This window comes from Ichthyophthirius multifiliis (assembly GCF_000220395.1).
Source record: "Ichthyophthirius multifiliis unplaced genomic scaffold scaff_1120509251342, whole genome shotgun sequence".
Classification (NCBI taxonomy): domain Eukaryota; phylum Ciliophora; class Oligohymenophorea; order Hymenostomatida; genus Ichthyophthirius; species Ichthyophthirius multifiliis.
Genome location: NW_004085967.1, coordinates 95,349 through 119,617, shown reverse-complemented (window position 1 = coordinate 119,617; position 24,269 = coordinate 95,349). Strand labels below are relative to the sequence as shown.

Sequence of the window (24,269 nt, the reverse complement as noted above, 5' to 3'; positions counted from 1 at the left end):
ATCTTAATCATTTCAAATAATTTTTATTAATTACTAGCAAAAAATAAAAATAACAAGTATTAAATTTTTTATCTTATTAATATTTTTAAAAATAAACAATAATTTTTTATATTTTTTATTTTTCATAACTCTTTAAATAAAATATTAAAAATTCTTTTATTTTAATTATTTAATTAATTATCATAATATTCCCCATGTCCTAAATTAAGATTTTTTGCTTCAGTTATACTTTTAAATCTTTATTGATTAAGATTTTTTGTTTCAGTTATACTTTTAAATCTTTATTGCTATTGTTTGATAATTTATATATATACAAATTATTTTTATTTTATAGAAATAATTAATCTATAAATTAATGTACTTTGATTCCAAAAGATATATTTTTTATATTATTTTTTTATAGACTTTAATTCAGATATTAACAATTAATATAAGTTTCTTTCTATTAAAAATCTATATTTTTTTAATGATATTGTCTAAAAAAAATGAAAAAAGCAATTTACTTTAATTTCTTTATATTTCCTTAAATCGAGCTTCTCCAGTAAGAAATCCAGGCCTTTTTATTGCTAATTCAGTGTCATATTCTTCATCTTTTTTAAACTTGCTACTAATATCATAAATATCTACATTATAGCTACCTGGGGCTGGAATATCTATTTGAATAATTTTATTATAAATAAATATACACTGTCTTTTATCATTAAAATTATAATTTTTAAAAAAATGCATTTTTATTATTACTTTTTTTTTTAATATTAATATAATTATCTTTATGTGTTTTTGAATAAAAAACAGCACTAAGTTTTTGATTTTCATCTTTTTTTTCTATAATCGGATTTAAATATGCACCCGGTATATCCTTTATTCGAAGAATTTTTATTAATATTTAAATAAAATTTAATTTTATTTTTTATTAATTTAAAATGAAAGCTACATATATATATATATATATATATTATAATACTTTGTTTTCATCATATATATGTTTAAATCTTTATTATGAAGACCCAAAGTTGCCTTTGTACCCTTTTTAAATTTTAAATATTAATTGATCTTTAATCTAATTAAAAAAATAAATATATATTTTCTTAAATAAAATACTGTATTTTTATAATCATATTATCCTGGAGCAGGTTTTATGTCCTAATCTTGTTTATTATCAAAACGTATACTTTTAGAATTAAAGGGTGTTTTTTTTTAATTAAAAGTTTTCTTTTTTTTTTTTTTTTTTAAAAAAAAAAAAATATTTTATTATGTTTCATTAAAACCATTTTTTTATACTTTTTATGCATTAAATTTAATAAAATCATTTGGATTAAAATCTCCTGGACCTAATTAAGTATATAATTTTTAACTTTTAAATCTTTATTATTTAGAGCCAAAGTATTAAAATTTTTCTTATTTTACTGTTGTTTTCATTGAACTTATTTAAGTTTAATTTAAATAACTTCCAGGTCCTGGAGTAGCATCCTTTTTTTTTTAGAAAAAAATTTAAAGAATTAATAAAATTAAAAATATAATTTTAAAGTTACTTCAATATATTCATATTCTGAATCACTAAAATTAGTTACATTTAAATCATATTTTTAAAAAAATTCAATTGTTTTTTGGTCTTATTATTTTATAAATTATTATTTTTTTTCTCCTTTTCGTTATACTTTTATAGATTTTGAAATAAATGAAGCACTTTATTTTAATTTATATAATGGTTTATTATCTCCAATATTCAAAATATCATAACTTCCAGGCCCCAAAGAAGAATTTTGGTCATTTTATTTCAAGGACATTGTTCTATTTTAATTATTCCATGAAACTCCTCTTTTTCTTTTGTTTTCAAAAACATTTTATTAATAATAATAGCCTACCTATTAATTTCATTATTATCAAAATTTTTTTGTTTAATTAAATGAAATTTTGTTGATAAAAAAAATACACTTTCTTTTGATTTATTTAATTTCAATTCATTATCTTTATATAAAAAAATTATTTCAAAAGAAGAAAAAACATTTTTTGTTTTTTTTTCATACTTTCGTTTACTGTATAACCGTATTATTATTATTTTCCAGGAATAGAAGGAATATTTGAATATCTATTTTTTAACATAAGTTTGTTAATTAATGAAATTTACTTTTTTTATGTTCTTGGATAATCCTTTAAGTTTTTTTTATATAAAAAATTTCCTATGTTATGTTTTCCAGAACCAGGTATTTCAACATCATTTATTTAAAATCGTTTTGTTTGGCTTTTAGATGTTCCTGAAGGTTTTGGAATTTTAATTACTTTTAAATCATAATTTTCATATATTATTGGGTTATCTATACATTTATAATTTATATTTTCTTTTATTTTATTAATTAATGCGCTATTAGTGTTTTTTTTTCTTAAATTATTTCCGTTTGTTTTACTATTGAATAATTAAAAGGCTTTTTGATTTTTTAATAATTAAATCTGTTTATATCTAAATATGATCCGGTTTCTATATTATGTGATGTTTTATTCATTTTTTCTCGTTGTTAATTTCTATAAACGCATGCCATTATCTATTTAGTTATTTTTAAAAAAATATATAAACCTTTTTTGGTTAAATTTAATTGCTTATTTTTATTTTATTTTATATATAAATTTGTGAAATTAAAAAATGCGTTTTTATAAATAATATATTTTTATAAATTCTCATATATAAATAATTTTTTAAATTTATTAAAATGCAAAGTAAATACTTTTTTAATAAAATAAAATATTTTTAAATAATAATAAAAATAAATTTTAAATAAAATTAATTTTAAACTTTAATAATTATTTTTTGAATAACTTATATTATTAATATAATTTATTTTATTTAAAAAAATATATATTTTTTATATTTAAGTATTACTATAGCATATATTTATATTATACTTCGTTTTGATTTTAATTTATATCAATAAAAATGGATTTTTTAAAAGAATATAAATAATTTTTGTATATTTTATAGTTAAATTAGTTAATTTACTAAATGGAGAGTAGAAAATATAGATATCATTTGTAATAATTGATATTTAACATTATATATAAATATATATATATATATATATATATATATATATTCTAAATTAAATATAAATTTTTAATTAATTTTTAATATTTATTTAATTTATAATTAATTAAATTCAGATATATAAATATATTTTAAATATTAATGAATTTATTAAAAAAAAAATTATAAATTAAAAAAAGAAATATTTATATATAAATAAATATTTAAAAAAAATAAACATTTTTAATAATATAAATAAAAAAATTTATTCATAAATGGATTATATAAATATAATATAAGAGTTAGATTAATCAAGTAATATTTGATAAATTTTAGAAATTTAATTAATTAAAAAAATATATATAATATAGAATAAATAGATATGGGTTAAAGATGGTGTCAAGAAGAGTTATAAATATTTGTTTAATGTATAATTAATTATTTTTTTAAAGTTGATACAATTTTTTTTAAATATTATTGAAGTTTTCAAAGAATCAGAAATGTAAAAGATAGAAGAAATGCAAAATACATTTAACTCAAAAGGTTATAAAAGGACAATTATTAATATAATAAGTCTTTACTTAAAAGTATAAAAAAATTATTTCTTTAAAAATAGTAATCATTATAATTTTTTAATAAAAAAGGAATAAGAACTTTCTAAAGTCATTAGGACAATAACTTACTGGATAATTATTAAGTACAGTATTGGCTGATTATTATGATAATTTAGAATAATAGTAATTGATAAATTAAGTATAGTCTAAATACCATGATTAAAATATTCATAGGGTATATATATAATTTAAAAAAAAAAAAAAAAATTAAAAAAAATATAATTTAAATATATTTTATTTGGACAACTTTTTATATATTTATAAATAATTAAAAGAAAACAACTGATAATAAATACTTGACAAAATACTAAAAAAAAAATTAAAATGCAAATAACAATAACACATTTAATAATAATAAAATTAATAATTTAGATGATTTAAATATATTATATAATATAAAAATCTAAAATAATGAATAATAAAGCAAAAGAAAAATAAAATTCAATTAGGGGAAATATATAACAAATTTACCAAATAATTCCGAATATAGAATATAATATATAGATAAGTAAAATAAAAATTGTGGAGGAAATATATAAAAAAAGTGTAAATAATAAAAATTCGGTATAAATGAACGACAAAGTATATTATTAAAAAAGAAAAACAAATTTCTTAAATATTTTTGTTTAAAAAATTAAATATATAAATAAAAAAAGTTTTTATTACTCATTTAATCAGAATTCTTTTATAGTACATTAGACAAACCGTTTTTTTAATATAATGAATTTAAAGAAATGTTAAATAAGGTAGATTTAGGAAATATAAATAAATTAAGGACTACAGAGTGGTCAATTATAAGAAAAGCAATGGGTCGTCAACGTAGATTTTCGAATACTTTTATAAAAAATGAAAAAAATAAACTTTAATTATATAGAAAGCTAGTTAGAGAGTTTTTAAAAAGTTAAGTAAAAATTATTTAAAACCTATTAGTTTTTTTATTCTTTAAAAAAAGAACCAAAGCCAAATAGACTTAAAGTTCAAAGAAAGTTTATTAGAATAAGTATTAGCAATATAACCATTTAAAGTTGGATAAGTTGTTATTGGAATACATCCAGATTGTAATCATTTCCATTAAGGTTCTATTCTAACTATAAAAGATTTTGTAACTGTTAGATTTTCTACACATGATTTAGGTGTTCATAAAATAAAAGATTTTTAATTAACTACGTAATTTATTTATATAAAAATAAAATAAAATATTTTATTGGTTAGTGATTACATAAATAATCAGCCAATTAAATATGAAGAAAATAACTAAACTAATGGTTTAAATAATTAAGGATTTATTAATGATAATAGTAAAAATAAATAAGATAATTAAGTTAATAATCTTGAAAATTCAAATGAAACATAGAAACACTATTAATCTATTTTATAAGATTTAGATTTTTTTTCAATGGCGTTTTTAATAAAATTATTAGATAGGTAAATATATATAAATAGTAACAATTTATTTTTTAAACAAAGAAAAACACAATTAATTAAATAATTAAAAGAATTAAATGATTTAAATTAATAAAATGCAAATAAAATAAATGAATCATTCTATTAAATATATGGGTGGACAGGAATATAAATAAATTTAATAGATAATGCTTTAAAAAATGTTATAACAAAATTTAGACTAAGAGGATTAAATCATTATGGTTTCAATATATAAATAAAAAGATATATATATATATATATATATATATATATATATATATATATATATATTATATATATATATATATTTAAATATTTTTTTTTATTTTTTTTTATATATATTTATATTTATATTTTTCTCTTATTATTTTTAATTCTATATTAATTATTTTAAAATAAAGATTAAAACTAAATTGCCAATAGTTTAACTCAAATTTTGTAAATTCCATTAACCTAAATTGAAAACGAATTAGATAATTAATAAAATGATTAAAACTTGATAACTGAAATTAAATAAATTTCTTTAAAAACATTAGAAGTAAATTTATATTATATATTTTCAGGATTTTTTTTTTTTTCAAAGGAAAATATATCTTAAAATGTTTCCGATATGATAATCAAAGAATAATAAAAAGTGCTATCTGAAAAAGGAGAAGAATATATAAAAGAATTAGAAGACAATTAAAGCACAAATGGATATGGAAATTTAATTAATATAATATATAATTGCATGGGAATTTTTAAGTCACTTTGTTATTCAGGTGATAGTTATTAATTAAAAAATAATAATTTTTTAAATAATTTATATTGTAGTATTTTCAATTAAAATTAAGACCTTTATTAAGAAATCAATAATGTTGTATTTGATATTTTAGAAAAACATAAAAATAAATAAAATATTATAGCAAATTAAAATGATAATTTTAGCAATAATAACTGCTCAATTAATACTTATATTAATAATTTAACTAATTAAAATTTAATTTAAACTAATAAAAGTATTATTTATAATACAAATTAAAAAGATTAAAATGAGTGAAATTATTATTTATTTTATAAACTAAAAAAATATGTATTTGTTTTTTTATTTTAAGAATTGAAAATAAAAAAATAGCTTATAATAGTTTAATTTATAGACTAATATAAAAACTATTAAAATAGGAATATGTTTTTATAAAATAATTTATTTCAATATTTTTCTTTTAATTTATAAAGTATTTAAATAATATATATTTTTAATAAATTTTAATTATTATTCGTATTTATATGTAAGTAATATATTTGATTTAAATTTAGATAAATAAAATATTTTTATACAAAATTAACTTTTAGGTTAATAAAAAAATAAATAAAATTTAAAATATACAAATTTTAGTATTAAATTTAAAATCTATATAATGAACCTTTTTTTAAAATACTTTGTGATAATAAAAAATTGAATTATTAAAAAATATTATTATTTATTTTAATTATGATAAATTTCTTAACAAAAATTTTTTTAATTATATAAATTTTTAAATTAAATAAAAAAAATAACTATATGTAAAATTAAATATTTTAGATAATTATATTTTTAATTTTAAAATAATTTAATTTATTATTAAAAAAAAAAAAAAAATACTATTTTTTTATTTATATTTCATAATTCAATTTAATTTTTAAATACATATAAAATAATAAAGTAAAATCAAATAAAATAAAAAAAATAAAAATAAATATTTAAAATCTTAAAAATGGACTATAAAATTGATAATGATAGCGGATATGATTAGCCATAAGATTTATATGGACCTTCAGTTTAAATTATTATTTAAATAAGAATTTAATTTAATTTATATTTAATAATTTTATATTTAAAAGGATAATAGTTAAATATAATATTCTAATAAATAAGTCGATATTGAATATTAAAAATAAAATTCAACAAACGAAACTAATGATATAATTAGGTTTTAAATGCAAGTAAAAAAATATATATTTATAAAAAGTATATACATTTTTTATATAAAATAAATAATATAAAATTAAGAAATAATAACTTGGAATATGTGGATTTTTACAATTAGAGTATAAAATATAATATTTTAATTTTATATATTTAAATTATATATTTATATGTTTAATTAATTTATATTTTTAATTTTTAAATATATTTCTTTAAAAAAGATACTATTAGCCATATTTTAACATAACAAGTAATGAAATAAAATAAAGGGTAAAAAGCTGCTTTTTACCAATAAAGCCAGATTTTTTAAATATTATCAAATAAAAACCTGATTTGTAATTATTATATTTAATAAGTTAAAAAACTTTAATATATAATTTTTTCTATAAAATATGAAAACACAGATGGGGACCCTTTTGGATATTAACTACATTGATATTTATGCTTTATTCATGTGGAAATTTATCATAATATATTTCTGTAATTTATATATGAATTAGTTAAATGTATTAATAATTATTATATTAAGGAAAAAAATAATTACAAAGTAAATTTTAGTTATTTACCAGTTGCAGCTGCTATTGTAAAATATATCAAATTTTAATTATAGATTATAATTTTAATTAAAAATATATAGGTTTATAGCTTTGGAATAGGATTTCCTATAGTTCTTTGTATTTTGATAAAGTTTTTTGGAGGTGATGTTTCAGTATTTGAAGTAAAAAAATATTATTATAAAATTACTTAAAATAACTGAAAGATAATATGTCTTTATGGTTATTCCATGGGATGTTTTATAATTGTTGCTGTTTTTAATATGATACCATTATATGTATTTTTATCAAAATTCTATTTATTTATTTATATTAAAATTAAAATTGTTTAGTGGATGAAAGTTTTATCTCTTGTTTATGGGCTTTTAAATTCATCTATATTTATTGTAATGAATATTTTAGGGTTAATATATATTAACTATATAATTAATTTTCTAATTTTAATTAAACATTAGTTAAATATAAGATATTGGAAATAATAAAAAATATATTATTTTAGGATTAATTGGTTGTTGTTAACTTGGTTTGATGTTAACATTCTTATTATATTTTTTTAAGTAAAGTTGATATAAATACTTTTTATTTATGAATTAAGCAAAATATTTTATTAAAATTTAAAAAATTAAATAAATAAAATTTTTATATAAATAAATATAATTGTTTATTAATTTTTTTTTTAAATTAATAAATATTATTAATTTTATATTTACATTCAATATAAAATAAATTTATTATATTAAAAATTCTCGATGATTAGTTTTTTATTTTATTTTTATAAGTTATTTAACCAAAAAAAAATTTTCATGTCAAATTAATAACTTCAAATATATTTATTTCAGCTTTAATTTACCTTTATGAATTCTTATCTATAAAAATAATTTCATCTAATTTAAAAAACCCTTCATTTAAAATAAAATATTCAAATTAATTAAATTTTTATTCCCCAGGTTCTATAATTCTATATATTTTTTTAGTTTAAAATTAAATTTCTTTAAAATATATATTAATAAAATAACCCGAAATCAATTTCTTCTTCTTTTAAAATAGCAATTACTTTATGATTTTTATTCTAATAATTAACAATCTATTAAGGAAGCTATAATCTCAAATCAAGTTTAGTATGAGATATATTTTTAACAAATATTTTAAAAGCATAATATTGATTGAGTTAATTATTTAATAATTTTACTATTTAAATTGAAAAATTATCAAATCAAAATAAAATTAAATATAATACTTTTCTATATTGAAACAGATATGATATCACTTCCTTTATGTTACCATAAAATTTTATATTTAGAAATAGTATATATATTAAAACTATAGGCACTTTACCATCTAATTAATAAAGAAGTATTGTTTTAAAGATTTAAATTTAAATTTTATAATATTTAACAATTACAATTTTTATTTAATTAAATTTTTTTTAAAATATTTTCAATTTCATTTTCTTCATTTATTTTATCAATAAATAATTCTTAGTTTATTGGTTTAGAAACATTTTTCTTTTTTTTTTTTTTATAAAAAGATATTTTTCTTTTTAATAAAAAAAAATATTTTTACTAACTATAAAGATTATTATTATTTTTATTTATCATTTGCTTAAAATGCTTATAATTAAGAATTATTGAATAATATTCTTCGATAATCATCTGATTATTATGTAGAAACTGAATAAGGTTTTTATTAATCAAAGATCTATTATTATTATTAATTACTAATTGTTAGAAAATCTTAAAAATCGCCTTATTATAAGCTTTGATTATAGTTTTATAAAGATAATATTGAACGTTAATCAATTGAACTTAAATTTTAAATGCCTTTATATGATATATCATTATTACACTAATTGCATTTTTACAAATATTTCAATTTTTAAAAATCTTCTGTTACTTTATTATTAAAGCGAGTTAATTAAACTGCTAATGTGTATTCTTAATAAGGATTTATTTCAATTATTTCATTTTCTCCCTATAATTATAATATATTTTTAAATTAAAATAATTTATTAATAAAGGTACTTTATTTTCAAATTTTTTCAAATCAAAATAATTGTCAATTGATTTTAGTTAATAATTTTATTTCCCGATTAAATTTTTTTCTATTATTAATTTTATATATTAAATTCTTTTTTTTTTTTTAATTAAAAACCTTAAATAAATGTTGATTATGTTTAATTTAAAACAAAATCTATTTAGTCTATTAAAAATGTTTTATCCTTTATAAAATTTGATTCTTTATTAATTAAATATAAATTAAAAATAAATTTATATTTTTTTTAAAAAATACCTTTATTATCGCATTACTAATTTAATATATTATTTAATCCATTATTATTTTCAATAAAATTACACATTTAAATATTATGTTTTATCTTTTTTTTTTTTTTTTTTTTTTTTTTAAAGTTAAAAAGTATAATTAACATAAAAGAATATTACTGAAATTTATATAAAATTTTTATCTCCTTGTTAATTATCATCATATTATATTAAGAAAGGATTTAATAAAATAACTGTTTTAGTAAAATTGGTTTCTATTTATTATTATTTTTTTAATGCACTGTCTTCGTTTATAATGAATTCTAAAAACTATTCTTCGTTTTAAGTAAAAAGTTAATCTAATTATTAATCTTTATCATTAAATATTTAGTATTTTAATTAAATTAATAAATTAATATTCTCATTAATTAGCTCAGAAGGTAAATCTAAAATAATTTATATGTAAAAAATTGAAAACATATATATATTTTTTTACGAATTGGCATTTTAATGAAAAAATATATATTTCTATTTTCCTAATCAAAATAATATTAATCAGGGTAAGATTTTTGATTAAAAATATATTATTTATGAATCTATTACTGTCCTAATTAATCTAATTATATAAATTAGTTGCATTAATCATACGAAGATTAAGATTATATTTAATTTTAATTTTAATAAAACTAAATTTATATCATGCAATTTTTCATAAAATTAATTAAATTTTCTTAATTTTTTTCAATATTAGGCTTAATTATAATTATTATTGGTAATATCTCCCCATTTAATATATATGTTCTAAAACATTCTTTACCTTTATTTATTTTCTTTAAATACAAAAGTTTTGTATTTAATTAAAATACTATGGTTTTATATTTTTGATAATAATGAATTTTCTCTAGAATTATTTTATAAGTTTAATATATCTTATAAAGTATGTGAATGAGGAATAATTATTTCTTTTTAAAATTGTTCTAAATCTTAAATTTCAGATTAATTAATTTACATTACTATATAAATTAGAAAAAAATATATTTTTATAATTTATATTATATATTAAAAAGAAATATTAAATATAATAAAAATTATATTTGTAAATTTTTTATAAATTAATTTAAAAAATATTTATTAAAAAAAAGAAAAATAAAAAAAAAAAGATATATTATTTTTTTATATATATAAAATAAATAAATAAAAATAAAATATTATACGAAAAAAATATATTTATTTATATTTTTATATTATTAATATATATTTATTTTATATAAAATAATAAAAAAAATGATATGTTTATATAGATAATAAAAATATAAATAAATAATTATATTTATCAGATTTACAAAATGTTTTTATATATTTAATTCCATTTTAATATAATATATAATGAAAATATATTTATTTTATAATTTGATTAGAAATATTCAAGGAAATGAATAATATAAATTTAAGTTTTTTAGATTTACAATTTAATTATATTGAAGTTATTGAATAAATTTTTAAAAAAAATAAAAATATGAAATTGTTAATAAGTTTTAATTTTAAATAAATTTTTGTTTAAATAATAATAAAAATATAAATTCTCAAATTTTAAGTTAAAAAATTTATATTCACCTCTAAAAGTTTCAAGAAAAAAATTATATTAAGGATATTTAACTATATTAATATAATTTACTCTGAAGTAAAGCATATTCTTAAAGGATTTAAACATAATAAAATTAAATAACTATAAAAAATAATAATTAATATTAAAAAGATATATAGAAAGGAAAAATATTATAAAACTAAACAAAATAATATTAAGATTATATAAAAAACAGATCAGAAAGTATAGTTAAAATGAAATTAAATATAAAAAATCTACAGAAATATCTTAATTAATATTCAAAAATTAAATAAATATAACAAAATAATATTTATACAAAATATAATAAATTTTAGGATTTATTATATATACATATTATAAATAAATAATATAATAAAAGTATAAATTAAAATCTAAACAATGACTATTTATAATAATTAAAATAATTATATTCTTAAAAAAGTAAATATATATTGATTTATAATTATAAAAACGAAAAAATTTATCAAAAAATAATAGTAATAATACTATTGAAACAAATGATTCTTAATAAAGTTACTAAAAATAAATGCTAATATTTAAAAAGTCAGATGTCTTATTATAATTTAAAAAAAATTGAATATAATAATAATTTACAGATAAATTTAATTAATTAAAAAAAAATATGATTTATATAATATTTAATCAATATATTTATTTAGTATTTTTAAATTGAATAAAGTAATAAATAAAAAAGTGATTTTAAAAAATAAATAAAAAAATTGTTTATATTATATAATAATAAAAGAATTAAGAAAAAAAGAAAAAAAGAAAATATTTAAAATAAAGAAGATTTTAAAGAATTAATTAAAAAATATAAAAATATATAAATATATTATAATCAATATAAAAACACTATAAAATATTATTAATTTCAATATGCTATATTACTATATGAAGCTATAGAAAAAAAATTGTTTAGTATAGATGTCTAATATATAAAGTGTTTATCTAAACATAGAATTTGCATATTATAATTTAAAAGAATTTATTTTCTGTAAAATTTAATATTTTTTTTTTTATAAAAATATATTTAATAATTATTTATAACAAAATGATTATTAATATAATAAAGATATTTTTTTTTATTTTTATTTTATTTTATTTTATTTAATTTTATTTTATTTTCATAAAATTCCATTATTAATTATTGTATTTATTTATCCATTTAGTTCTAATAATATTTTTTCAGTTTCAATTTCATTAACTAAAACATCTTTTATGCTATTTAAAAATTAATCACATTAAACATTATATTAATCTAAATTATAAAAAAATTAAATGCTAATTTAAAACAAAAAATACCTATAAGAATATTTAACATATCAATAGCTACATCTTAAAATTTAGGATTTGATATTTTTTTAGCAATAAATTAAAATATAATAGAAAGCTAATTCTTAATATTTTATTTTTAAATAAATATAAAATTAAATTTAATATTAAATAATATTACTTAATCAAGGTTTTTAAAAGCATTTGATACTTCTCCTCTTTGCAATAATTCTTCATATAAAGCAATAACAACATCGTTTTATTTAGACTCAATAGCTTTTAGCATAGCAGTTTTATATTGGAATTTTTTTAAATACTTATCATATTAATTCACTTTCTTGTTTTTCTTTTCCTCATACTTTACATCAAATTATTATTATTTTTCATAAATACCTCTATTGAAATATTTATAACTTTAAACTCTTCTTTCTACACCAGTTTTTCTTAAAAAGTCAGGAATAAATTCATTTGTTAATTCTTTATTTTCATCTTCTTCATCTTCACTATTTATTTATTCACCTAACTTTTTTAAATTACTTCTTATTTCTAAAGATCCATCACTTTTAAAAAATTATAAAAAAAAAAATATAAAAACTAATATATATATAAATCAATAATTTTACGACATTCCTACTAAAAAGCATTTAGTATTTAAAGACATATCAAATGAAAGGATAGGATTAGGTAACTTAAATTAATGAGTTAATGAATAAGTATCTGTTCTGTAGATTTTCATACTTTAATCAACTGAACCAACCATTAATCTATCTCCATTACCTATATATCTAGCAGAAGTAACAGTCTTTTAATTATTATTCATTTATTCTATACTTTTACCATTTCTAATATCCCATATATTAGTATTAGTTCCACCAACAGAACAAAAGGAAAATCCTGAAGGAGATATAGTAATTTCTTCAACTGGTAATTCATGATTAAATTATAGTTAAGGTTTCTTTATGGTTTTTTTTATAAAAAAAAAATTAAAAATAAAAAATATAAATAAAAGTACTTTTGACTTATCATTAAAATCAAATAAATGAATACTACCATCATAACTTGATGTAAGTATGTTTTTATCGGTATTAGGGATATAAGAAATGCTTCTAATATAATCTGTATGTGCTTCTGGCAAAGTTCTAATAATACTATTAGCAGCAACATCAAATAATTTGACATTCTTAGTTTAATATGATAAATATATTAAAATAAATATATATTAAATAAATAATATATATATATATATATATATATATATATATATATATATATTAATTTATATTTACATAGTCATCAGATCCAGAAAATAATAAACTTTCTCCTTTAACAAAGTCTAGAGCATAAACAGGTTTTTTATGAAAATTAAATTCTCTTAATTGATGTTTTCTTTTTATATCAAATACCTATATTTTATTTTTATTTAAATAACATTTTTATAAATACTCTTATTATTCCATTTGATTCTGCAGTAGCAATTAATTAAGCTTTTTTATTTAATAATTTATGTACAATTTAATAAATATTATTATTTATTATTTTACCATCTTATCTTAATGTCAAACCTGTTACTTTGTCTTTAAATTTATCAAATTCAAATTTAATTTTATCTTTTATTGAATTATATATAAATACCTAATTTAATGATAAATTAAATTTATAAAAAATAAACTTAATGCTAATATATATTGTGTTTTACAATTCTTCCATCTGTATAGCTAAATAATTATTTTTAATTTTATCCATTAAAAACTTTACTTATCGCATTTGAATAGGTTTTATTATTTTATACCTATGTTTTAATTATTATCCTTATTTTAAATTAATTTGTTTTACTTTAAATTTTTTCCAATATTTATTTTCTGGTGTATCGCTTATTGCCTTTTTAGCAAATCTATTTAATTAATATATATATTATTATGATTTTTGATGATTTGTTTTAATACTTTTTTATTTGAAGAGGTTTGTAGTTTTGTTATTACATTTTATTTTATTTATATTTTTTGGGGATTTAATTACTTTTATCTAAATACAAAATTAGTAAAATTAAAATAATTTTAATTTTATCGGCTAATAGAAATATATTTGAAAAAATAAATAAAATAAAATATAAATAAAATATAATAAATATCAAAATTTCTATTAATATTTATAAATTATAATAATTTAATTAATTAATTTTTATTTAATATTTTTTTTTTATTATTTATTTATTTTATTGATATTTAAAATTTTATATTAAAAATGGATATATTTTTAAATTTAAATTATATGATTAATATCTTTTTTACAAATTTCTATTTTTATTTATATATATATTTATTATTTTTCAAATTATGTTTTTTGTGTAGTAAAAATATTTAATCCTTTTAATTCGTAAGAATTTTTTAGTAATATAATTAGTAAAAAATACAATATTTTTAAAGTTATAAAATATAATTATTATATTAAAAAAGCAAATCTAATAAATTAAAACCAATTAATATGGAAAACTTTCCATTTTAAAATAACTTAAAACAATTAAACTATTATAATTAACTGGTTAATATAAGAATTCTTTCAAACATGATTACATAATGTTATAATGATAATTTAAGTTATTTTGCGTAATTGAAAATAAATATTTTATTTATTTAATATAATATAATATATTATTAACAAAAAAAGTTTTGAATGCTTAATAGATAATAAGCATATATCTTTGTATCTTGTTTTTGATATAAAAAACAAAAGCAATTTATTTTAAATAAAAAAAAACGATACTATAAAAGCTTATGATTTTACTGCATATTATGAACAATAAAACGACAGTAATATAATTTTTTAATATAGTATATTAATAATTAAAATAATTATAAATTTATTAATAATAATAATTTTTTATTATTCAAATTAAAATTTAAAAGATAATGAAAAACTTATATGTTTGAAACTTACAAAATATAAAATAATTTAACCAATAGAGGACGATGATGAAATGAAAAATAATACAGAACGAATTTTAATTGAATAATAGAATTAAAAAATAAAAAACCAAATTACTAATTGCGAAATAGTTATCAACAATAATAAATAATTACTAAACTTGAATTCTAATTCTTAATAGAGAAATAATATTAATTCTATTTTTACTTTTGAAAGTTATGTTTAAAAAATGAATAAATAAATAAAAAAGATATAAAATTCAGGCATTAAATTTTTAGAAAGTTTAAAATTAATATAAATAAAAGATCTTAAATTTGGTATGTGTTTATAGGATTATAAAATCAAAGGAAAAGTTGTAAAAAAATCATAATTATATAAAGGAAAAACTTATTAAAGATATTTTTTTATCTAAATTTAAGATGAGAATAAAAGTTAATTAAATTTAGTGTTCTGGAAGGATTCTGAATATTATTATTAATTAATCAAAATTAATAAATGTTATTATTTTGTTGGGGGGATACTTTAAATTATTTAATAGAAAGAATCTGATAAAATCTAATTATAAATATAATTTTCTAAGAGTTCTTAATTTGAAATAATCAGTTGTAGAAATAGTTAAACTAAAACCATCTAAATTTAACAATAAACAAGTAAAATTAAGTTAAAAGAACATTAAATTGCTGAACTTTTAGATGATTAAAGTTATTGTAAATAAGAAATCTAAATGTAATAAAGTTAATAAACATATACTATTCAAGAATTGAATGAAATTGAAATAAAAAATTAAACCAATTAATTTGTAAATTTTAAAGGAGTTATTTAAGTAATCTACTTTTTTTAAAATCATATTTTAACTTTTATTATAAAAAAAAGCATATTTAGCATACTTTAAAAGGTTTAAAATATCTAACTATTGTTGATAATAAAGGAATGAATTAAATAAAAGTTGTAGTATTTGAAAATCAACATATTAAATAATTAGAATTAAACAAAGTCATTCTTTTTAAAAACTTCAATTTAAATTATTACAATTATTAAAATTAATTAAAAGCAACTAAAAATTCTTGTATTATTTATTTAGAAAATGAAGACATAAATTAATATTGTTTACCTCCTTAAACTCCTTAAGTAAAAAATGAAGTTTAAATCAATAAACCTTACGAGTTTATTGAAATTAAGAATTTGAAGTAAATATAGGAAGAATTTTAAACTCATAACAATGATTTTATAAAAAAAAAATATTAAGTTTATGCATTTTTAGTATAATTATAATTAGATAAAAAGCTTATTTATTATGTTTGCTAGATTTGCAAAAAGAAAATATATTAAGAAAATAATTAAAATTAACAATAATATTGTTAATTCTGTAATAGTTATACTTAGGTTTAACTTAAACTATTATTAAAAGCTCATATTTAAGATTCTACTTCAACAATTCCTGTTTTGATTTTCGATTCTATTTCTACTGAAATTTTATGTTTTTTGTTTTGTTTTTTTTTATATATGTATTTTTTTTTATTATTAAATAGAAAAGAATGCTTAATGGGTAAATGGATGTATAGTCAATAATAACTTTAAATTATTATAAAGATAGTATGAATAGTGTTAATATAAAAGATTCAAATTTAACATAATTTGTGAAAAAAAGAATTTTAATAATTAACTTGAAATCTAATATAAAGTTATAAAAGCAGAAAAAGAGTAAACAATTGAAGAATCTAAATATTTACTTAACTATATCTAACAAAAATCAAATTGATGATATATTATTTTAAAAAATACTTTAAATAAAATATCATTTTTTTAAAGCAAAAAACAAAACAAAAAATTGATAAACTTAAAAAATTAAATAAATATAAGTTTTATTATTTTATATTAAATACAGCAATAAATATATATATTTATATATAAATAATATTCGTGAAATTAAAATAAGAATTAATTTTTTATATATACATAAATATTATATATAATTAAAATATATATATAGATGCAAAGTAATAGTTAAAATAATAATTAAAACTAAGATATTGTTGCTGATTTAATATAAGAAAGATTTTAAAATGATGTTCCATCTTGTATTTTTTATATTTTTTTTTATTCAAATTTTGTTTTAAACAATTAACTTATTTATAGAAAATATCAATGATTTAGTAACAGATTATATATTAAGATGTATTGAAGGACCTTTTGCAGGAAATTTTATTTATTTAAATTTAACTGAAGAAGGGGAAGTTATAGGAAGTGATCCATAATAAGACTATACTCTATATATTGAAAATGCAGGCCTTTCACCAATTCACGCAAAAATAAATTATTAATAAGATGAAAATGATGAATATTCATATATAATATAAGATATGTAATCAGAAAAAGGTTCAAATATAATAAAATATTTAAAATATATATATATATATATATATATATATATATATATATATATATATATACATATAAATATTTTTATTTTTTTTTAAAAAAAAAATTATTAATAAAAAATAAGGGACATGGATTAAAGCAAGAGCAGGAAATTTTATTTCAATTGAAAATGATATGATATTTAGAATTGAAGATTAATAATATGTATTTAGATTAATAGGTTCATTTTTTTTATTTATTTTTTTTCTTAAAAAAAAAAAAAACAACAACAACAACAACAAAATATAAAAAGAGGAAGATAATTTTGATATAGTAGTTGAATGGCTTGCTAGAATAGAATTAAAATATTAAATAAAAAATTTAAAAGAATATAATGTTAAAACATTAAAAGATATTAAAAATCTAACACCAGAATCTATAGATGGTATTTTTGAAGATGATGAAGAAAAAGAAAGATTTAAATAAGCAAAAGATAATATTGGAATAGATTTTTCTGGTTTTATTAATTATTATTTAAAATATTGAGAAAAAACAAAAAAATAGAAGACGAAAGACCAAAAACATTAGAAATCGAAACCATTGGAAAAGATTCAGAAGTAAACATAATAAAAATACTATATAACCAAAAAATACTAGGAAGAAAAAGAAATTTTCGCAAAAGTAAGATGGTCAGGTGCTATTATAAACAAAAGAAGTGAGCTATTTGAAGTTAGAGGTATGGATAAATTCGGAGTAGATTGTTCTAGTAATTTAGAAATGTATATTTCTTTTTTTCAAAAAAAGTATTTTCTTTATGTATCTCCGAAAGCTCCTGGTTAAGTTTATGTAAAATTACTTCCTGGAGGAAGATATAAATTATAACCTGATGATATAATAAATATGGGCCAATTAGATTTTTAAATTTAAAGATTTAATACTGGAATGTGGTGTGATAGGGGAACTAGAATTACTATGGAAGATAGATATTAAGCTTAATAAAATATTTATCTTTCTAAGTATTTCTCTATGTCATATTTTGCTGTTTTTGATGGGTTTTTTTTTTTTTTTAAATAAAAAAAAATATATAAAGACATGGAGGTGAATAATGTTCATAGTTTTTATGTGAAAATTTTTCTGAAAAATTTAAAGAAAATTTAAATAATGATGATTGTTTAGATGAAACTAATACTTTTTATGAATATATATCGAAAAAAATTGTAGAAGTAAATTATAAATAATTAAAATACATTTTTTATAATCAAATTTTAATTTATTAGACAGTATAAGGAATTGATTAAGAATTTTTTGAAAGATAAAGATAAATTTTATAAGATAACAATTATGTTGATAGTGGTAGTGCAGGAATAATAACTTTTATTTTTGGAAATAAAATAATAACATCAAATACGGGAGATTGTAGAGCTATTTTAAGTAGAAACGGTTAAGCAGTTTAACTTTCAGTAGATCATAAACCGGTTATTATTTAAAAAAATATATATAAATATATATATATATATATATATATTTATATTTATATATTTATTAATTTTTTATTAAAAAAAAAACTTTATCATTTATTAATTTTATGTAAATATTTGCTATGATACTATTTAAATAAAAAACTTTTTAAAAAAATATATCTATATATTATTTGAAATCTTATTTTATATTTTTTTTTTATATAGTATTTAGAATCTGAAAGAGAAAGGATTTTGAATGCTGGTGGAACAGTAGATAGTGGGAGAGTAAATAAAAAATTAGCTGTAAGTAGAGCATTTGGAGATTTTGTATTTAAAAAAGAATAAACTGGTGATAAAGATATTATTATAGCTACACCTGATGTAAATTTAAATTTTACTTTATATTTTTTTTTAAAAAGAATATAGGTTAGAATTTGGGATATTGATTTTTTATAAGATGAATTTATAGTTATGGGATGTGATGGGTTATTTGATATTTATAGTAATTAAGAAATAATAAATATGGTTAGAGAAAGATTAACAGAATATCCTATTACTGAATAAGTTAAAATTTATAAAATATAAATAATTTAATATATTTTATCTAGGATCCTTAAAAAGTAGCAAGATAATTATGTTTAGATGCAGTCAATTAAAGTAAATTATAAAGAAGAGGAAGTGATAACGTAAGTGTAATAATAATATTGCTTACTAGAGGAATTACTTCTTTTGAAAAAATGATTATAAAATGATAAAAAAAAATTCAGAATTAAAAAAATTATAAGTATAAATATAAAAAAAAAAACTTATATAAAAAAAAAAATTAATTTTTATCTTGAATTTTAATTAAATTAAATACATAAAAAAAGGTTATTATTTTTAGATAGCAAATATAAATTTATTACATAATAAATAATTAAGAGAAATATATACATATATAAATATATAAATATATAAATATATATATATAATTTTTAATATTTTATAATATTATATTTATTTAATATTCTATTGAAATAATTCATAATTAATTATGTAATAATATATATTTGATACAGCATTTTTTATAAATAAAAAATAATTTATTTTATAAATAAATATATCTATTTATTTATAATTTTTTTTTATTTTCTTATTAATTATTAAAAAAAAAAAATTAAATATGGATAATCAACCAATAAAACTTAAAAGTAAAGACGGTGAAATAATAGAATTTGATCATAAAATAATAAATTTAAGTATCTGGATAAAAAATGCACCAAACTTTGATGAAATAATTCCTGTTGAATTATCATCAGATTCTTTAAAATTTATATTAAAATTTATGTAAGTACATGATTATGAAGAAAGCAGTATGAACTATAAATTCCCTTTTGAATCTGATATTTTGAAAGATCATATAGATGAAAAATCATATGAACTTTTTAAGTAATTCAATACTTCTGATATTAAGGAGAACGCTAAAAAGCTCGCACCATTGTTAGATGCAGGATTTTTCTTGGATATAAAAAAATTTAGAAAAATATGTAATGTTACTTTACAAATTCCTCTTTTCTGTGGAACTACTGAAGAATAAATTAAAAATTTCAAAGAAAAATGGGGAATCACAGAAGAGGATCTTTCTCCTGAAAATTAAAGGAAAATTATGGAAGAAAATAAACCTGTTTTTGATGCTATCAAAAAGAAATATTAAGAATAGCTTGATGAACTTTAAAGAAAAGCTGAAGAAGCTAAATAAGATTGAGATTTTAATTTTTTTTCATATATATAATAAGTATTAAATAATTTTATTTTTTTTAATGAATTATAAATTGTTATTTTTATGTTTAATTTTTTTTATTTATTATTTTTTTTATTTAAAAAAAAAAAAAAAATTAAAAAAAAATATATAATAACAAATAAAATTAGTAGAAAAATTATTTTTATATTATTTTTTTTTTTAATAAACAATTTTATAAATAAAAAATATTTATATATTATAATTTTCATTTTTATTCTATATGATTATTTAAAAATTCTCCCTTTGAATTATAGTTTGCTGCTGAAAACTAATTCTAATAAATTGGCTATTTTATTTTAGGCTACTAAAATAAATTATTTTGTTATAATTGTTATTATTGTTATTAATAAATTTTATCTGAATTATTATAATTTTATTGAAATTATAAGTTGGTATTTTAATTATTTTTTTAATTTAGTTAAGACATTGTTTTTGTATTTGTTTAATGAACTCCGAAATATTAAGCTAGATTTATTTTATTTTTATTAGGTTAATAGAATTAAAATTAATTATTTATGAAAGTTTGTTATTAGTTTAATTTATCATCAATAGGATTTTATTTATTTTTTTAAATTTATATTGTATTTTATTATTTAATTTATTTTATTATGTTATTTTGTTGTTATTATATATGATTATTTATACTTTTTTTAATTGAAGAAGGTCTATATTTATCATTATTATTATTTGCTTATTTTTCTTCAATATTTTATAAATAATTATTATTTTCATTTTAATTTATTATTTTCTTTTAGTTAATAACAATTTTTTATTAAGGAAAACCTATTTAATGTTAATTTTAGGAAGAAGATGCATTTTGAAAATCATTATTTTTATTTTAAAAATTTATAAACTTTTATTAAACTTAGTTTTATAATTATTATTATTATTTTTATATTTAATTTCCTTAAAAATTCATTTATGTAAAATTTTTTTGTAGATTTTTTATACTATTATTATTAATACATACTTCATTCATATTTTTCATAATATTATATATGTTTTAGTTATTATTAATATTATTATTTTAATTATTATTGCTATTATTATTACTGGCAATATTGTTAACATTATTTTAAATAATATAATTATTAAGTATTTTATTTTTGTTTTATATTTCATTATTATTTTTATTAGTTTTGATTGTTTTACTATTATTATTATTATCAATATGAACATTATTTTTTTATGTTTATTAATATTTATTTACATTATTTTTTTCTTAACTTTGATTATTAACTAAATGATTTTAAATGACATAGTTTTTATTATTAACATTTATTTATTTTTATATTTTATTTTCTGTTTTTTCTTATTAAGAAGGATTTATTTCTTAATATTATTTATTTTATTTAAGACAACTACTACCAATAGATGCATTTCTTTAGAAATTATTAATATTTTTAGAAATTTCAGCATTTTATTATTTTTAAATTTATTAAATAACCTGAATTTAACTATCATAATATTTCTAATTAATTTTATTTTTTTAACCATTTTATTTATTTTCATCCATATTTAAATTACTTTTAGTCTATTCTTAAAATAAAATGTTTTTTTTCTCATCAAATTATTCATTAAAACTATTCTCAAAATCACTTATTGAATTAAATTAAAATTATTTTCTTTTTTATAATTCTAAATAAAGCTATTCTCTGTAATATTTAATACTATATTTTTTATTATCATCTAAAGGTATTTAAACTATCTTCCCACAAACCGGCTCATCGTTTCTATTGTGGAATTATCTCACATATGCGTGATCTAGAGCCTAATCTGCCGTAATTCTTTTTTTTGGATTAAATTAAAGCAGATTTTTTATCAAGTCTAGTCCTTCGTCACTTGCCATAGGAATCATTTGTTATAATGTTTTTTTATTTTAAATATTATTTACTTAAATTGCTTCTAACATAGTTTTTGCTAAATCACTTTCTATAGCATCAATATCAGCTAAACTTGGCTTCCCAGTAAATTATAATATCAATTCAAGTTAGTTTAATGTACTCTTTCCTGCAAATAAGGGTTTTCCTAATAAAATTTATCCCAATATACAGCCAATGCTTCACATATCAACACCTTTTGTATAATTTTATGAACCTAATTTAAAATTAAAAAATTTCTTTAAAAAAAAAAAAAAAAAAAAAACCTAATAATATTTCAGGTGCTCTATACCATCTAGTAGCTATATATTCAGTAAGTATAGGCAAGGAGCCATTTTCTTAACAAGCAATAGATCTAACAAGTCCAAAATCAGCAACTTTAACTAAGCAATCAGAATTTATTAATATATTAGAAGCTTTTAAATCACGGTGAATTAATTCACCTGAATGCAAATATTTTATTGCTTTTAAAATTTAATAAATGACATATTGTTTATGGACCTCTTCTAATATTCCTACACGAATAACTGCATGCAAATCAGTATCCATATATTCAAAAATTAAATATATATCTTTATCATTTTAAGCTCTTATAACATTTAATACTTTTATAATATTTGGATGATCTAATTCTTGCAAGAACATTATTTCTCTAAATGTGCGCTGAGCATCTGTTGAATTTTAAAATGCATCAAATATTTTCTTTAAAGCTAATGTTTTTCGAGTTTGTTTATCTATTATTTTCCATACTATTCCATATGCTCCTTTTCCTAATTTACTTATTATCTCATATCTTTTTAATATATGTGGTTCTATATCTTCTGTAGTCATTTTTTCTGGTTTTTGGTTTTTTTTTTTTTTTTTTTTAAAAAAATAAGTTTTTTATTATTTTTTATTATTTGTAATTATTATTATTTATATATAAATAAAATTCATATACTTTTAATTTTATGTTTATATATATAAATATAAATTTATATAAATACATTTTTGATTTTATTTTAATTTATTTATTATTTTTTTCAAATTAAAAATAATTTGTATGTTTACTGTTTTTACTTTTTATTTAATAATTTTGATTAATTATTTTTTAAAATAGAAGTTGAAATAATTTTAAAATTTATATTTTTAAATAAAATATATATTAATTTCAAATTT

The 24,269-nt window shown here is 15.5% G+C and overlaps 6 protein-coding genes across 6 annotated transcripts, besides 31 other annotated features; 3 read left to right on the top strand and 3 right to left on the bottom strand. All coding sequences in view use genetic code 6, as the record gives it.

The window, feature by feature from the left end:
• Window positions 1–203: 203 nt before the first annotated feature.
• Window positions 204–287: a microsatellite.
• Window positions 288–411: 124 nt separating this feature from the next.
• Window positions 412–2,532, bottom strand: IMG5_185540 (hypothetical protein; the record flags this gene model as incomplete). Its single annotated transcript, XM_004027267.1, has 8 exons — window positions 412–653; window positions 687–691; window positions 965–1,026; window positions 1,102–1,212; window positions 1,282–1,470; window positions 1,533–1,865; window positions 1,934–1,968; window positions 2,028–2,532. The coding sequence occupies 8 exons, from the start codon at window positions 2,530–2,532 to the stop codon at window positions 412–414; spliced, it is 1,482 nt and encodes a 493-aa protein (XP_004027316.1).
• A 182-nt stretch (window positions 2,533–2,714) lies between these two features.
• Window positions 2,715–2,777: a microsatellite.
• Window positions 2,757–2,787: a microsatellite.
• Window positions 2,788–3,045: 258 nt separating this feature from the next.
• Window positions 3,046–3,086: a microsatellite.
• Window positions 3,087–3,105: 19 nt separating this feature from the next.
• Window positions 3,106–3,140: a microsatellite.
• A 76-nt stretch (window positions 3,141–3,216) lies between these two features.
• Window positions 3,217–3,274: a microsatellite.
• A 2,024-nt stretch (window positions 3,275–5,298) lies between these two features.
• Window positions 5,299–5,363: a microsatellite.
• Window positions 5,300–5,411: a microsatellite.
• Window positions 5,349–5,427: a microsatellite.
• Window positions 5,428–6,015: 588 nt separating this feature from the next.
• Window positions 6,016–6,053: a microsatellite.
• Window positions 6,054–6,518: 465 nt separating this feature from the next.
• Window positions 6,519–6,583: a microsatellite.
• Window positions 6,551–6,583: a microsatellite.
• Window positions 6,584–6,788: 205 nt separating this feature from the next.
• IMG5_185530 (hypothetical protein) lies at window positions 6,789–8,121 on the top strand (the record flags this gene model as incomplete). The annotated part of the gene is made up of 10 exons (XM_004027266.1): window positions 6,789–6,851; window positions 6,916–7,017; window positions 7,085–7,122; window positions 7,222–7,335; window positions 7,405–7,480; window positions 7,530–7,583; window positions 7,638–7,718; window positions 7,761–7,832; window positions 7,887–7,957; window positions 8,010–8,121. 10 exons carry the CDS (start codon window positions 6,789–6,791, stop codon window positions 8,119–8,121), a joined length of 783 nt encoding a protein of 260 aa, XP_004027315.1.
• Window positions 7,165–7,197: a microsatellite.
• Window positions 8,122–8,177: 56 nt separating the features above from the next.
• Window positions 8,178–8,219: a microsatellite.
• A 731-nt stretch (window positions 8,220–8,950) lies between these two features.
• Window positions 8,951–8,984: a microsatellite.
• A 76-nt stretch (window positions 8,985–9,060) lies between these two features.
• Window positions 9,061–9,115: a microsatellite.
• An 814-nt stretch (window positions 9,116–9,929) lies between these two features.
• Window positions 9,930–9,955: a microsatellite.
• A 2,557-nt stretch (window positions 9,956–12,512) lies between these two features.
• Window positions 12,513–12,564: a microsatellite.
• A 72-nt stretch (window positions 12,565–12,636) lies between these two features.
• Window positions 12,637–14,692, bottom strand: IMG5_185520 (U3 small nucleolar protein, putative; the record flags this gene model as incomplete). Its single annotated transcript, XM_004027265.1, has 9 exons — window positions 12,637–12,660; window positions 12,893–13,271; window positions 13,335–13,666; window positions 13,724–13,891; window positions 13,998–14,114; window positions 14,155–14,195; window positions 14,253–14,343; window positions 14,545–14,602; window positions 14,655–14,692. The coding sequence occupies 9 exons, from the start codon at window positions 14,690–14,692 to the stop codon at window positions 12,637–12,639; spliced, it is 1,248 nt and encodes a 415-aa protein (XP_004027314.1).
• Window positions 13,277–13,305: a microsatellite.
• Window positions 13,900–13,986: a microsatellite.
• Window positions 13,924–13,983: a microsatellite.
• Window positions 14,693–14,797: 105 nt separating the features above from the next.
• Window positions 14,798–14,834: a microsatellite.
• Window positions 14,799–14,836: a microsatellite.
• Window positions 14,800–14,836: a microsatellite.
• Window positions 14,837–17,579: 2,743 nt separating this feature from the next.
• Window positions 17,580–17,622: a microsatellite.
• Window position 17,623: 1 nt separating this feature from the next.
• IMG5_185510 (hypothetical protein) lies at window positions 17,624–20,203 on the top strand (the record flags this gene model as incomplete). Its single annotated transcript, XM_004027264.1, has 10 exons — window positions 17,624–17,711; window positions 17,794–18,009; window positions 18,137–18,216; window positions 18,305–18,436; window positions 18,649–19,043; window positions 19,082–19,214; window positions 19,269–19,466; window positions 19,677–19,832; window positions 19,878–20,015; window positions 20,060–20,203. The coding sequence occupies 10 exons, from the start codon at window positions 17,624–17,626 to the stop codon at window positions 20,201–20,203; spliced, it is 1,680 nt and encodes a 559-aa protein (XP_004027313.1).
• Window positions 18,035–18,094: a microsatellite.
• Window positions 19,483–19,530: a microsatellite.
• A 171-nt stretch (window positions 20,204–20,374) lies between the features above and the next one.
• Window positions 20,375–20,421: a microsatellite.
• Window positions 20,377–20,421: a microsatellite.
• Window positions 20,422–20,613: 192 nt separating this feature from the next.
• Window positions 20,614–21,195, top strand: IMG5_185500 (hypothetical protein; the record flags this gene model as incomplete). Its single annotated transcript, XM_004027263.1, has 1 exon — window positions 20,614–21,195. The coding sequence occupies one exon, from the start codon at window positions 20,614–20,616 to the stop codon at window positions 21,193–21,195; it is 582 nt and encodes a 193-aa protein (XP_004027312.1).
• A 197-nt stretch (window positions 21,196–21,392) lies between these two features.
• Window positions 21,393–21,425: a microsatellite.
• An 807-nt stretch (window positions 21,426–22,232) lies between these two features.
• Window positions 22,233–22,282: a microsatellite.
• Window positions 22,283–22,862: 580 nt separating this feature from the next.
• On the bottom strand, window positions 22,863–23,756 carry IMG5_185490 (protein kinase domain protein; the record flags this gene model as incomplete). The annotated part of the gene is made up of 3 exons (XM_004027262.1): window positions 22,863–23,018; window positions 23,126–23,259; window positions 23,378–23,756. 3 exons carry the CDS (start codon window positions 23,754–23,756, stop codon window positions 22,956–22,958), a joined length of 576 nt encoding a protein of 191 aa, XP_004027311.1. The 3' UTR covers window positions 22,863–22,955.
• Between the last annotated feature and the right edge of the window lie 513 nt (window positions 23,757–24,269).